Here is a 14,188-nt window from a genome sequence, read left to right as displayed (position 1 = left end):
CAGGAAATTTGACATAAGATTCTCTGTTACAGCTCAAAAATGTTCCTGTTTATTGTGCAGTTTGAACACTTGCCATGTTAAATAGATCTTCCCGTCTGTATCTTTTTCTCCATCATTAAGCATGTATTCAGTGTTTTCCATAACACGTAAGTAGGCTTTGTGAAACACTACTGTGAATCATAGTGCTTCCACAGTGGCCAAAAAGATAGGAATATCATCATGTAGTACTCCAGGGAATTGAAAGTGACTTAAAAATGTTGTTTCTGTTGCAGACCAGCAATCACCTACTTGGGCCAAAGCCATTTCCCCTGGACAGATTGTTAGCAATTTTATATAGTATCGTGGACAACAGAGTTGTTCCAACTGCAAATATCTTTTCCCAGGTGAGTGTGTACTTACTTTTTATTTGCTTTTTAATGTCTGTAATTCACCAAGTTTTAAATGTTTTTAGTAAGTCAGAATTCTAATTAAATGTAATAAAAAACCAGCCACAACAGGTAATTTAAATTGAAGGTTTGGAGTAATTTTTATCTGTATTACTACCTGTGAATCCAGTACTTTATCTGTGTAATCTGAAATCTGCTAATAGGTAACTTTTTCCTGATCCTGGACTGTGGTCTATGCCGTTCAGTTCCTCGTTTTCTCCCTGAAGTCTGTAAGCCTGTTTGCATTTCAGGTTAGGTGTATGAATGTTCACTGTCCCTTGGCCAGAATTAGTCACCTTATAACACCAGTTACAAAAATGTAGTGTTGAAGAAGAAGCAGAGGGAATAAGGTACTTACATGTGAACAGTGTTTGCTGTGGTACATGTACCTACTGTTTTTCATTTGGACAAAATTTAAGTCTTGCAGAGAAGAATGAATATCCTGTTTCACTAGATGGCAGCATAGCTATGGAAGTGAGTGGAATTAAGTAAATCTAGTATTTTCTCAAGAGCTCTGGGCTTGTCAAGTGTGTATTGACCAGTTCTGTATAAGTAAAAATTATTTCCTGCTATCAGTTTGATTCTTGGATATCATCTCCACCTTAGAAATTCTCAATTTCTTTGTTCTTTCCAGTTGTAATTAATTTACTAAGATATTTTCCACCTTTCCTTGTTAGGTATCAAATTAAACCAAATAATATTTCAATTTATTGCCTGTATTCATGTAAAGTTCTAGGAACATACATGTTTGTTTTTTAGGATGTTAGCTGTGTATTCTCTTTATTTTTTGCTATCAAAAGCATTTTGGTAAACACTAGAATGTGAATTCATTATATAACAGTATTTTACAGTATATTTTCAGAATTAGTGTAGCTGCATATTTAACAGGCATTCCAGGTAAGAGAACAAATTAATCCAATGTACAGTTAAGTACATTGGATACTTTGTACAAAGTATAGTTCCACCTTAGACTAAATTACAGAATGGAAAAGTTCAATGAAATGCTTCATTCTAAGTTCGAGTTAGCACTAGGTGGCAGTGTTATCAAAGAATAGTTGTAATTATTTATTTTCTGAATATCTGGAGGTTAAGCTATAAAGATATAAAAAAATTGTATGTAATCTTACCCGAGTTAGGGCAAAGAACTTGAAATTAAATATCCTTATACAAAAATTACGTTTTATAAATTATTTCAGTTTTTTTTTTTGTTATAAAGCAATTTTTACATTATTTTTAAATTAAAAATATTGAAATTCTATTGCAAAATAATAAAAATTACAACAGACTACAAAATAGGTTTGGGGAGGTAGTTCAAACCAGGCATAATATTTAATTGCTTTCTTTCTTGAATAGTTTAAAATAATTTTCATTTCACTGATTTTTGTCATTTGTTGTTATGTAAATATACTTTTCAAACAAAGTAAATATTTAGGATCTGGCTTCTCCTTAGCAGTATTGATACATTTTACTATTAGATAACACAGTCTTAATTTTTTTTGTTTGTCTGTTCAGCATGGAAATAATTACAAATTTGTACAGAAGTTTAAAATATTTATGTCAAATATTTGGCTTCTTATCTGATTCACGATTAATTTTATGTGCTTCTTAATTTGTAAACTCAAAGGCTGTACATGAGCCAAATGCATGTTAATTCTCCCCATGTACTATCAGAAAATAGCATGCCTTAGCTTTAAAGTTGATCAACAATTGCAGTCAAGATTCAAGAAGGGCTAGCAGCTGCTTTAAGATCTGTCACTTGCTGATTTTGTGATATTTCTTATTGCTTCTTGCTTTTCTGTATAGTTTCTATTCACATGAAAATTTTGCCAGTTAGCTTTTCAAAAGTGAAATGTCTTCGCTAATGAGCAGCAAAATTTCATTTTTCCTCTTAATGATAGGTTTTATTGAAAATGTTTCATTTTTCTAAACAGATTTTCAACTTAAAATTTGAATCTTAATCTTTTGCTTTTTTGATATTATACTCTTTAAAATGGTCTCAAACTTTTTTTCAAACCAGGAGTTAACATATTTGTTTTACAAGTGTGATCTTTGCAACCAATAAAAAACGGAACAACTTCTGCTGTAATTAGGTTACAGGAGATAGAATTTGGCCCATTCATTTTTGGTTTTCCTAAATAACTAGTACAAGAGAGTAGCACGGGGGGGTTGGGGGAGGCAAATGTCCACTTCTGCAAATGAAAATGTTTTAGTTGCTCCCTTGAAAGTTTAAATTTCTCTTGGGTTTGTGCTCTTTTTAATCAAACTTTTCAGATATCTAGTGAGGATTTTTTGGCATGAAGTTAATGTAAGGCTTGGAGGTTTTATAGCTTCTTGATCTCTGTACATGCACGCATTGTTTGTATTCATTTGAGAAGTTCCCAGTGTTCATTTTTCTGTAGGAAAGTCACTGTTTTTCTTACTAATTTGTCATAATACTGTTTTTTTAGCACATTGTGTATTAGTATAAGAGGTTACTGAATTTGTTTAAATTTATTTGCTTACTCTTTAAACCAAGAGGTTAGAGGTAAGAGAACTGTTGATTTCTGGAACAATTTGAGAGGACGAGTTCTTAAAATGTTCTTCTTCAGATATAAGTCTGTATAATAATTTAACAGATTGAAGATGATATTGCAATCACCAGTGGGCAGTACATTCTGTGCTGGGACAGAACTTACACAGTTGATGGTCTCTTTAGATACATGGCTGAGCTTGTGGCTGAAGTGTTTTAAAAGGTAAAACATGGAGAAAATGGTGGAAAGATGCAAATGCACTTTGACATGGTACTGAAAACAGTGTGACTCTGAGGTTTGCAGTCTGCATCCTACAACAACAGGGAAGTCTTAGAGTTTCCTTACTTGTTACAGCAGGAACAACCAGGAGTATTATTTGTGTCCCCATATGGACCCATTGTGCAGAGTAGGAAATATTCATTGTGTCCAAGGGCAATTACAACAGAATGGAGGGATACAAAGAAACTTTGTAAAGCCTCCTGAAAACGCATTCTGCAAAGGTTCTGAGAGTATTCAGTCCTGCTTTGTATAAGAATAGTAGTTCATTTTAGGCTTCCCACAGAAAATAGACAGAAATACAGCATAATGCTCTTCATAAAAACGTGCCCTAGTACAGGACACAAATGAATTTATGTACAAAGCATTGGGCAAGAATTATCACCACCAATTTAATTTAAATGAGGTCATTTTATATTGAAGAGAACAACGACCGTTCATATCACAATCAATGAGCAAGTAGATATTGTTGTTACTGTTTACAAGCCAAAATTAACCAATGTTTTTTCCTCTACCAAAATCATTCAATAATTGCTTCTTCAAGTCAGTTCAGCTCTCCTGACCATTTTTCATTTTCTAGGCATTTTATCTTGCTTCTACTTTCTTGAGAAATAGGTTTTCATAAAGGGGATTGATTAGATCTACTTGTAGTTTTGAGCTATGGTGTTATCTGAGGTAAAATGGAACTAAACCCTTTGGCATACTTTTGTGTATTTTATTTCTGGTAATACATCTCTGAATATTTGGAAAAACATCTAGGATAACTTCTCTGAGTATATAATAGCTGAAAATTGGGTAACTAATCAGTAATTTCAGTTTTGTTTACGTTTCTACTTTAATGTACTAAAGTTAGGTCATCCTAGGTGTGGTTTTAATATTACTCATATTTAGCAATTACTTACAGATAGTTGTATAGTTAGAATTTACTTCTGACTGTAGTACATTTGCAATCAGAGATTTCTAGGAAGGCTGTTTATGAGTATATGGAGATACATCAGGTATCTTACACATAGTCTGTATTTCATTAGATATTTCTTATCTCTTTGATGCTGGATCTAACGAAAACATTTTAATTTTCTTGAGAGTATCGCTAATTTAGAGAACTAATTTAGTTATAAGTGTGTAAGAATTTGGAATGAAGGTTAACAAACCTAAAATTTTTTGATCTGTTGTAAAGATAAATAGCATTGCAAATTGTTGTTCAAAGAGTAAGAACTTTTCATCTGAAGTTAAAATAAATGCAGATATGACATTTTGAGTAGTGTGTTAAGTGCCAGTATGATATGGGTCTATGAGAAACACACAAACCACTGATGTACATAACGTAGTTCCAGCTGGAGGGAGCCAGAGGAATGTAGTTTTCTGTAATTAAGAGAGGAAGAAAATGCCCTTTCTTGGAATGTAAGAATTTGGAGAGATTTGTTTTCTTTTTTCTTGCTTTCTTGTCTGCCTTACATGAATAGAATAGGGAATATCTAATATTCTTTATGTAAACTGGAACATTATGAGGCAATTTACCTGCTAGATTTCTTTGTCCCTGTTGGATTGGAAGCATGCTTTAGACTTCCTTTTTCAGATGACAATTTGATGTTTAAACTGCCCTTTATTTGTAAATTGACAGCTATGGAAAAATTTCAATAACAGGATTGGAAAGATGCCTGGTTTTGTTATCTACTTACTTGATTTGTGTTATGGCTTATATATGTCACAGCCTTTCTGGACACCAAATATCCACATCCCAATTACAGTTCTAACTCTATTACTGCATTATATTAGGTTCCCTTGATGGAACAATTTGATAAAGAGGAATTTGATTCTATGATTCTATAGTTCTGTGATTTGATTCTATGAATACTGTCAACAGTTTTGTTTTTTTTTTCAAATGGAAAGCACTCTTAATCACTTCTACAAGCTCAGATTATATTAATGTTTAAAAATACGAAGTTTTTCATTCCACATTTGACAACTCTTGACAGAATAAGAATTACTCATTTTTGCTGGATCAGCTGTATTGTATTCCAGCTTTCCTTGCTGTTGCAGGGGCTGCTCACAGAAACATTTTGCATCTGGTTTTGACACTATTATTTAAGACTAATAGAATACTTTCCATTTAAAAAGTGAATAGGTAGGTGAATTTCTACAGAAAAAGGTGTAGTTTAAAATGTATGCTGTTCTCCACTCCCTAAGAGGCCTTATTATGAAGCAGAATGAAGATAAGCGAAGAAATACAGAGCATATTCTTCTACTGTCAGTAAATTAATTTTTGATTTTTTTTAAATAAGCAAAATGCTGGAAAAATGAAAGTTCCTGCTGATTCTGTTAGACCACCTTCCTTTGCTTCCCTATTACTCTGAAATTCCACAAGTGTGCTTGTTCTTTTTTTGGATAAATGGATAGAGTTATTGCTAAAATTTTACCTGAAATAATGGAGAAGTTCATAGCAGACATTAGCTACATCAGTGTGGGGGGTGACTTCAGAAGAATATATTTCTGTCCTGTTCTCAAATGAAATTAGCATTTAGATCTTCATGATGAAAGTTTGTTTTACAATGAGATTTCTTATCTGGTTGAATGTTTAAAAAAAAATCCCTTTCTATCTCATAGATAATATAGCAAACTGATTCAAGACAAAATTGAGGTGTATCATGCATCTGATTTTGGAGATTGTCTTTGCTTTATAGATCCATTATGCAGTACTAAGGTTTAGTAGATTTGAGTAGTTGTGTACAAAAATGTTGATATGTTTGAATAATTATTTTACACATTGTTGAAAGGTGGAGTCATTAAGTAGTGAATATTCAGAAGGGAGATGATTGTAAGAGTTGCGTTTCTCTTGGTGTTGATTGTGTATGTAGATTTTCTCGAATTTTGTTTCTGGAATATAAGCAAATATATTCTCATGTATTTCCCTATATTTATCACTTCTTGAGTTCCGAAATTACAAGAGAAGATGTCATCAGCCTCTGCTTCTGTCCTATTGATTTAACCTGAAAATGACTTCATTTCACTGTCATCTTGCTTTGGAGGAAGGTACATAAAATTGCTCAGCTTAATCCATTCTGACCACAGGAGTCATCATCTCTGAAATGATCCTGCAATAATTCCATGCAGGGGAAAGCATTTACTTTTACAAAAAATTGAACTATATGGAAAAGGGTCTTAAAAGCCTATTTTTTATTTTTTTTTTCTTCCTCTCTTCATGAGAACTATTTAGAATTATGGTATACCTCTCTATCTGGTCAGTCAGAAGATCTTTAGAGCTTCCCAGTGACAGGAATGAGCAAACAGAAACTGTAGACTCTGTGTTTATCTCATTCTCATTACTGGTATAAGTAAACTTCCCCTCCTCTTTCAGTGTGCAGTGAAGATACATAAGATACGTCTTGCCAGCACAGAATATCTGTTAGTCTTCTATAATGTGTCTCACACATATGTAGAATTCATATATGTATATATTTGTTCATATCTAATCTGTATATCCCTGCATGTTTATTGTCCAAGTGGGTTTGTAGTACAGCCTTTTGATTCCATGACTTCATGGTTGCCCATACCTAAAAGATTATTTTTGTATTGTTAGAAAATCATTCTTAGCAGTTGTTAATTTGTAGCTGTGGGGGTTTTTTTGGACAACTTTATATTATTACTGTTGTATTTGATCCTAACTGGTTTTGATCCTGTATCCTTTTATAGGTATATTATGAATCTGACACACTTTATTTGCCTGGATCTGCCTATAGGTTAGAAAATATTGTAATCTATTGATCTCATTGCCCTGAATTGTATTGATCTCAGCACTCTGTTGATTTTATGTAGATTCAGGAAGACGGTGATAAGAGGTAATAAATAACTCTCATTTTCTCATTTTCTGCTATTGGTTACTGGACTAATCTGGCAGAAATTCATGAGCTGAGATGGGAACTTAATGTGATGCACAGCATGGTGACATAGTTAGCACTTTAGCACCGGCTATGGCAGCTTGAGAGAGCCTGCTGTTAAGCAAAAAGAAAGGAGAAAACATTACTTTTTACCAAATAGCTGACTCTATTTTTTTTCAACTCTGAGCATAGCTGTGAATAAAAATAAAAGTGTTCTTACTTCAAGTAGTACTTTCTAATTAAAATTGTGAAGAGACTGATATGCTTGATTCTTTCTAATTTTAATTGATGCAGAAAAGATCTTTTAGAAAAACTAACACTGTTTTACCTATATTATGTTGTTTGACCTAACTTGATCTTATTTTCATTTTGGAGGTATATTGATAATATAGCTTTACAATTTCTTAGAAGGCTTTCTTAATCAAATTCTATTCTATTCTATTTGAGTTCTTTCTTTACAGTAAAGTAGAAAATATACCTTATTTCGGTGAAGAGCTTATTGTAGCAAGTCCCTGCTTAGCATTTACTCTTTGTCTTAAAAACAGTGTATTTGATAGGACAAATTGTTGTGAATTATTGAAAACTAGTCTTACAGAAGAAATTATGGTTATGACAAGGGAAGGACTACTGAGAGGGAAGGGGCGGTGAGGACTTCAGATGAGATGAAGTTTATCGGGAAGATAAAGTGAATTCCTAAATATCTAGAACAGTTTACTAATTTCTAAACTTCCTTGCTTTTTGATCTTAGTTTTTTTATTTGTGTAGCATGTCCCTAAGAATTTGCTGACCAGGAAGTAGCTATGTTTAAGGCTTTGTAAAATTGATCTATTATAGATTTGTACTTTCCAGTATATAATCAAATAGAAATTGTGATTGAGGTAGGTATGTAAATTTGCTATGTAGTGACCAAGAGTTTATATACTCTGTGCATCTGTTAATAACTTTCACAAAGTATTCTTGTGGCCCTGTGAACATTTTATATATTCCCTTGTGCCTTTCACATCTCTTAGACTGCATGCTATATAACATAGGGAATGTGTTGTATCAACCAAGTTCCTTTAACTTCTGTTCTCTCGGCGCATTATTTGTAAACAGTATTTGAAGCTTCAAATCTTAACTTATCTATGAAAATGTGTTAGTATATCAAAGAAGTAAATATGAATACATGAAAGACAAAGCAGAGTTTTCCTCCTTCCAAACTCTGTCCTTGCCATCCCTTTCTTTACACACTTATTTAGAAATTGGTTTCATGTGCTTACTGGAAGGAATATCATTTAATACTCCAGGAACAAATTTGTGCTGTGTTTACATCAAGCAATTGCAGCTGAAGCTTGTTAGTGATTGCCTCCCCAATTAAAAAAAATTCTTCACTGTGGTACATGAACTCCTATTGTTTGGAGATAAATGATCAGCTCATCCCCTCTTTAGGGAAGAACAAAGAACATAATAGTACATCTGGTTCATGTGTTAAGACAGCAAAGATTAATCAAGCAAATACTGCACAACCTCTCTTGATAACATATATATCTAAAACCAGCCTGTATAAGTTTTTTTAATCACTTTGGTTTAACCATTTACTGTATGCAGAAAGTCTACTCCAGAATCACCAGCTATTCTTGGAAATAAGATAGGACACAATCCTGACATAAAGTGAATTTTAGAGCATTAGGATAGAATTCATTAGCGCTCTCTCAAATCTCTTGTTTTAAGCTGATACACCTAGAAAGACATGGTTAAAGACTTAAAAGAACCTTTCAAGCCCATAGGTGACATCATTTATAATACTCTTTATAAATTCTGTCTTTCCTAGAAGTAATTTGGCTGTTTTCTCTCACCATTTGGAGTATGACCTGTTTGGGACAATGAACCATCTTACTGAGCATTTGTTTAGAATCTGGTTAATCGAAGTACAATTGCAAAACTAGAACTAACACTTGAGGTTAAATAGCTACATTGTGTGCCTGTTTCTTCACATCCCTGATAACTAGAACTAAAGTCTAATTCCAGCTGAAAGGCTACTAAAGGCCAGTTTTACCTGCTGTACTTTTTGCTGTCATTGTCTTTCAGCCAAAACAGCTTTACTGGCTCCTTGGTGTTGGCTTCAGCGAGCATAGGGACATGGATAGCCTGTCAAGATCTTTATTTGACAATCCTTTGCTTATTTAATATCTTTTACTTCCCTGCACATACAGTAATGAATGCAATTACAATTTCAGTAGTGGCAAGAAAGATGATTCAGAATCACTGGTTGAAGGGTTAGCTATAATGTTATATTCTTTTTATTGATGTGCTCCTTGGACTGGTTGTTATATGGTTCCTTGTCCTCCTGTCCCTGCCTAATGCACTCCCTACCTACAGTTTGTTCTCCTTAGGTATTTATACTCGCCTGTCACTTCAATACAAATGAATTTGCTGTATCACATGTGAAATAAATTTGTAGCATTGTATCTCTACCTTCCATTTTTTTATGAGGTTGAAAAGTACTGAGACTGTGAACATGAACAATGTCAGAGCATAAGGTATCAAAATGATACATAAAAAAATGTTGGATCAGTTTGGTGAATGCTTGTACTGTTTCTGCCCTGCCAGCTGCAGTCAGTTCTAGCTAATGACTTTGTGGTTGACACCCCTCCTCCCCTAAAGACCCTCTGCTGCTGGCTGTGTTCATTTGCTAGCAGATAGTGGGGCTTGCCTCAGTATCTTGGACAAAAGAAGCAGCTGCATTGAAAGAGGATTTCAAAATATGAAGCTTGTTCACAAAAAGAATGCCTCTTGGTAGATGAGGAATAGTTAGGAATTTACATAATCTCTTCTCCATCTATGAAAATGAAAACTGGAAAATATTTGGGGGGCGGCAATGTGGAAAATTGATAGCATCGTGTGTGTAAATCTCATTTATGAAAAGTTTATATTCTTAGTAAATGTTGCAAATATTGTTCATTTAAAATATGGGGAATGACAAAACAAGGTGAGACAAATCCTAGAGTAGCTTAGACTTGGAAAGCTGCTATAGTGACGATGTTGACAATGATGATTATTATGGCTGAAAATGGTGCTGTATATGTGAAGTTGCATAGGTGCTGCAAAAAGTTTCCATCCTTACTGCTGTATGATTTAATTTCTCACATTAGCTGGAGGAGGGTGGACAATATTAGAAATAATGTGGTGGTTTTAGGTGGGATTGGTTCTACCTATGTATGTGTCTGAACAGTAAGAGGTAGTCTGAAGTAGTCTGTGTGCTTTTCTAGCTAATGGAGAGAAACAGACATGCACCCTGATGTAGACATGAGCATCTAAACCCACTGTTAATGAAAGAGTTTTAAAATCTGCACTAAGTTTCAATGAACCATGTCCTGAAGCACACCTTTGTCCGCTAGAAACAGAATCAAAACAACCTCAGATGCAAACATTTACATTATAGCTATGTAAAGGTATTCTATCCTGAAGGACTACGAAGTGTTTTCTCAGTAATTAATCTGGGTTTCTTGTAAAACAAAAGGAAAAGCCACCATCAAATATCCCTGCTTGGATGTCATATTCCTTGTCAAAATGTTTGAAGAATGGGGGCAGTGATTGATACGTTCACCTTCCCACTCATTCCTCCTGTACATGAAGTTGGACTGTCACTGTGTGGTGAGTACTTGGGAAGAGCATGTCCAGGGTTGCATTGCATGGCTGGCAAGCTGCTGTTGGCCTTCTTGCCCTTTTTTTTGCTGGACTGCTTTTGACTTGTTCCTAAGGGCAGGGTGCTGAAACTGCCTTGTTCTGATAGAAACTTATTTTGCAGAATTCTGTGATGATGACCTACCGTTTTACATCCTTTAACTTTCAGTCCGAACCCTACATCTCTCAACTGTATTTCAGTTACAGCAGCTATAGACTAGCTCAGTGTTTGGGAAAAACACTGAAAGTGATGTTTTTCAATGTGAGAATGCCAAATATGTCAAGAAAGGATCTTCTACCTTTATTTTGTGAAATATGAAATAAAAGAGGTTAGGTATAACCTCTGCAAGAGCAAGTCAGAAGATTTATCAAAAAAAATGAAGGACTGATAAGTTATTTAAATTTCAGGAAGTGTTTCAGAGGTAAAATTTAAAAATATTACTGAGATTCGGTGTGGATTTTTGGGCACAGTTTACCTGAAACTAAAATTGAAATATTGGAAGACAGATCTACTTCAGATGAGCAGATGCTGATCTGTAGGTGTGTTTCACTAACATGTGATGGTGCAGCGTTAACTTGATTCAGATGAGCGTTCATTACGCTGCTTTTTTCCAGGTAGAGAAAGTTTTTTTTAAAAAAAGAAAACAAAACATGAACAAAAACTCAAAACCAAACCCCAAATAAACAGACAAAAATCTTAGTTTCAAAAATTCTGTACTTTCAAACTCTTTTTAGGTTGTTGTCTTTTATACAAATTAGTAGTTATTTTTGAATGTGATTAAATATATATATTTTGCCATTTCTAACAGGACCTGATTCTAGTCTCCATAGCAGTTCTCTTAGAATATTGAGAGGTATCTTTCTGTCCATATTTTTACATACTTTTATTTTTTTTCTGCCTGCTCATCTTTCATAAATGTTTCCTGAAATAGAATATAAATGAACTATGGGAGCTTCATCATCCTATTGTGAACATTCTAAAGCAATCCACTATGAGAAATAGTATATATAGGCAATATATCTATGTCTTCTGGAAAGTTCTGAATTCAGAACTTTCCTAGTAGTGAGTTTAAAAAAACATAGGAGACTTAGTAGCTGGGATTTTTTTTTAAAGGTATAGCTAGAGAATATGAAGAATCAGGTTGGTCTATTTTAATAATTGAAGAGTGCTGGATGTGTTGTTGACCATCTGTGACCCACATAAAATAAACTAGTGGGTATTCCATGTTCTAGATATCTGGGCAAGAAATATGAAAGACAATGTCAAAAGATAAAGTAGTGAATTATATACATAAAAACCCCCTGGTGTTGTAGATACAGACAGTAAACAGATTGACTCAAGAGATTACCACACAGACATGAGAAGAAAACTGAAGATTGTTGTTATAAAATGATCTTTTCCAGCCTTTTTTATTTATTACTAGCATATGGCCTAGGAAGACTTTTTGCAACAGATATATTCTAGTGTGGAATGGCCTCTAATGGATGTATGACACTGATGGTGCAGAGAAAAGCTTTTTAATAATTTGTGTGACTGTAGTGCTTGTGAAAGATGCTAGACTGACAGTCTAGAAGACTGGGAGTCTGAAGTAATCTGTTCTGATTCACTGAACAGGTATAGCAGAGGCATCAATGGCACAAAATCTGTGTATTGCTTTTTAATTTTATCCTGAAAAATCTATCTTTTGTTTTGAGCTGGTTGAGTCTTTGTTAATAGTGACAGAGTTGCTGTTCACCCTAGTACTTAGCTCTTACAAATGAGCTTTTGACATAGAGAAGCTTTCTGTTTAAATTAACAACTTCTGTCATAGAATATGATGGGCTTTCAGTAGTAGTGAAGGGGGAAGGATGACTAACAGGGAACACATGGTGACTGGAGCTGTTGCACAGTAGGCTGGTCTGCTGGTCATCATGTCCTTAGCCTGCCTTTTTCCTTCCCTTCTAGACAAATAATTGAGACCTTGCTGTTTTTAACACTTGTACTAGGCATTTTGTGGGACTACCCTGTGGAATGCATTTTGACCACTTGTTTTAACATGTTTTCTATGCAGTTGTGACCAGAACCAGATAATCTCTTGATGACTGGGAGAAATGAAAAGATGCAGGTGGAGATTTGGCATGGCAGAATCTCCTTAGCAGTAAAGAAATCTACTTTTATTCATGATTAGATTAATATTCAAACCAATATCCTCTTCTCCCATATTAAAAATATCCCAAATTTTAATTCTACTCATCGTCTGGAATTCCCCAGAGTGAGCCAGACTCCAGTCCAATTTGCAGTCTCCATCTTGCTCAGGTGAAACTTTTGTAACTTTACATTGTGCTGGGGCACAGGGGATAGCTCAGTGTGTTGGAGTGATGAGGAAGAAAGGTAGTAGCAAACAGGATAGGGAGTCATCAGTTTGACAGGAGATAAAAAGTAATGCTTGAAGTCCTCATGTAATTTTCTTATGTGTGCAAATATTTATGCAGATACTAAAAAAGACAAATTGCAAACGAAAAAAAGGTTAATTATCTGTACTCCAAAAACCAAAGGTATTTCAGACTGATTGCCCAAAATAGATGGTGCCTAAAACCTGGAAAAAGACCCAAACATAAAAATGAGTAATGTAAACAATTTATTAGGCACTTACATTATATTTTTAATTAGGAGAAATGCTGGTCTCCAGTGCAGGTAATTTCATTTTTTTCTATGATGGTTTGAAATGAGCAGATAAGAGATTTGAGTCTGATGTTTTATTAAAACAAACAAAAGGAAAAAAACACAAAAACCTACACACATCAGTGAAAAGTCAAGATAAAGTGGGAAATGCTGGCATGCATAAGTGGACATGACCTGAAATAAATCTGTTCAGAGAAAGGAAAATAATTGCAAAGCAGTAACACTTAAAAGAAGATATAGGCATGAAGACTGGCAAAAATTAAAGGCTAGAAGGGAATGACTTGTGAAGAAAGATTAAAGGAAATGAACACATGTAATTATTACTTATAGCTATCTGTGTGCTTGGTGATGTTCAGATGAAGAGAGATGATCCCTACACTAATTTGGCTAAATAACTACTAGGGGATGATGAAAATGTCTGAAGGTATTTATAGTCTTCAAGTGCCAAGAAAGGATTCATTTAGAAGAGTTCAAAAAAGGTCTAAGTAGGAGTAATGAAATAAGATGAGGGGAATCTTAGCTTTGAATACTACAAAAAACGCTTCTCTTGGGGAGGCTAAAGTGTGTGATAGTCTCCCCTGAAGTTTTAGTGCACTGCCCCACAGCTTGAGCTATTGCATGTGACAGTAGACAAAGCATTCAGATACAAACTTTAAAGAAGGCAGAAGAATTTTGCATTGGTGGGTGGAGAGTGAAGATGACTTAATAGATACATTCCATCTTTAATTTCTGTGGTCTCACATGATATAAATTAACAAAATAAGACTCACAGTATAC

At 34.3% G+C, this 14,188-nt stretch overlaps 1 protein-coding gene across 2 annotated transcripts in view; it reads left to right on the top strand.

Annotated features, from left to right (window-relative positions):
- Positions 1-14,188, top strand: part of LOC131573800 (origin recognition complex subunit 5-like) — a 63,003-nt gene that overhangs the window by 26,366 nt on the left and 22,449 nt on the right. For both annotated transcript variants that reach the window (XM_058828069.1, XM_058828070.1), the window contains exon 13: positions 273-383. In XM_058828069.1, the coding sequence (XP_058684052.1) occupies positions 273-383 (111 nt within the window). The remainder of the gene's footprint in view (positions 1-272; positions 384-14,188) is intronic.

The sequence above is a fragment of the Poecile atricapillus genome, chromosome Z (assembly GCF_030490865.1).
Source record: "Poecile atricapillus isolate bPoeAtr1 chromosome Z, bPoeAtr1.hap1, whole genome shotgun sequence".
Classification (NCBI taxonomy): Eukaryota; Metazoa; Chordata; class Aves; order Passeriformes; family Paridae; genus Poecile; species Poecile atricapillus.
The sequence above is the reverse complement of the archived record's forward strand: the minus strand, read 5'-3'. Positions and strand labels throughout refer to the sequence as shown.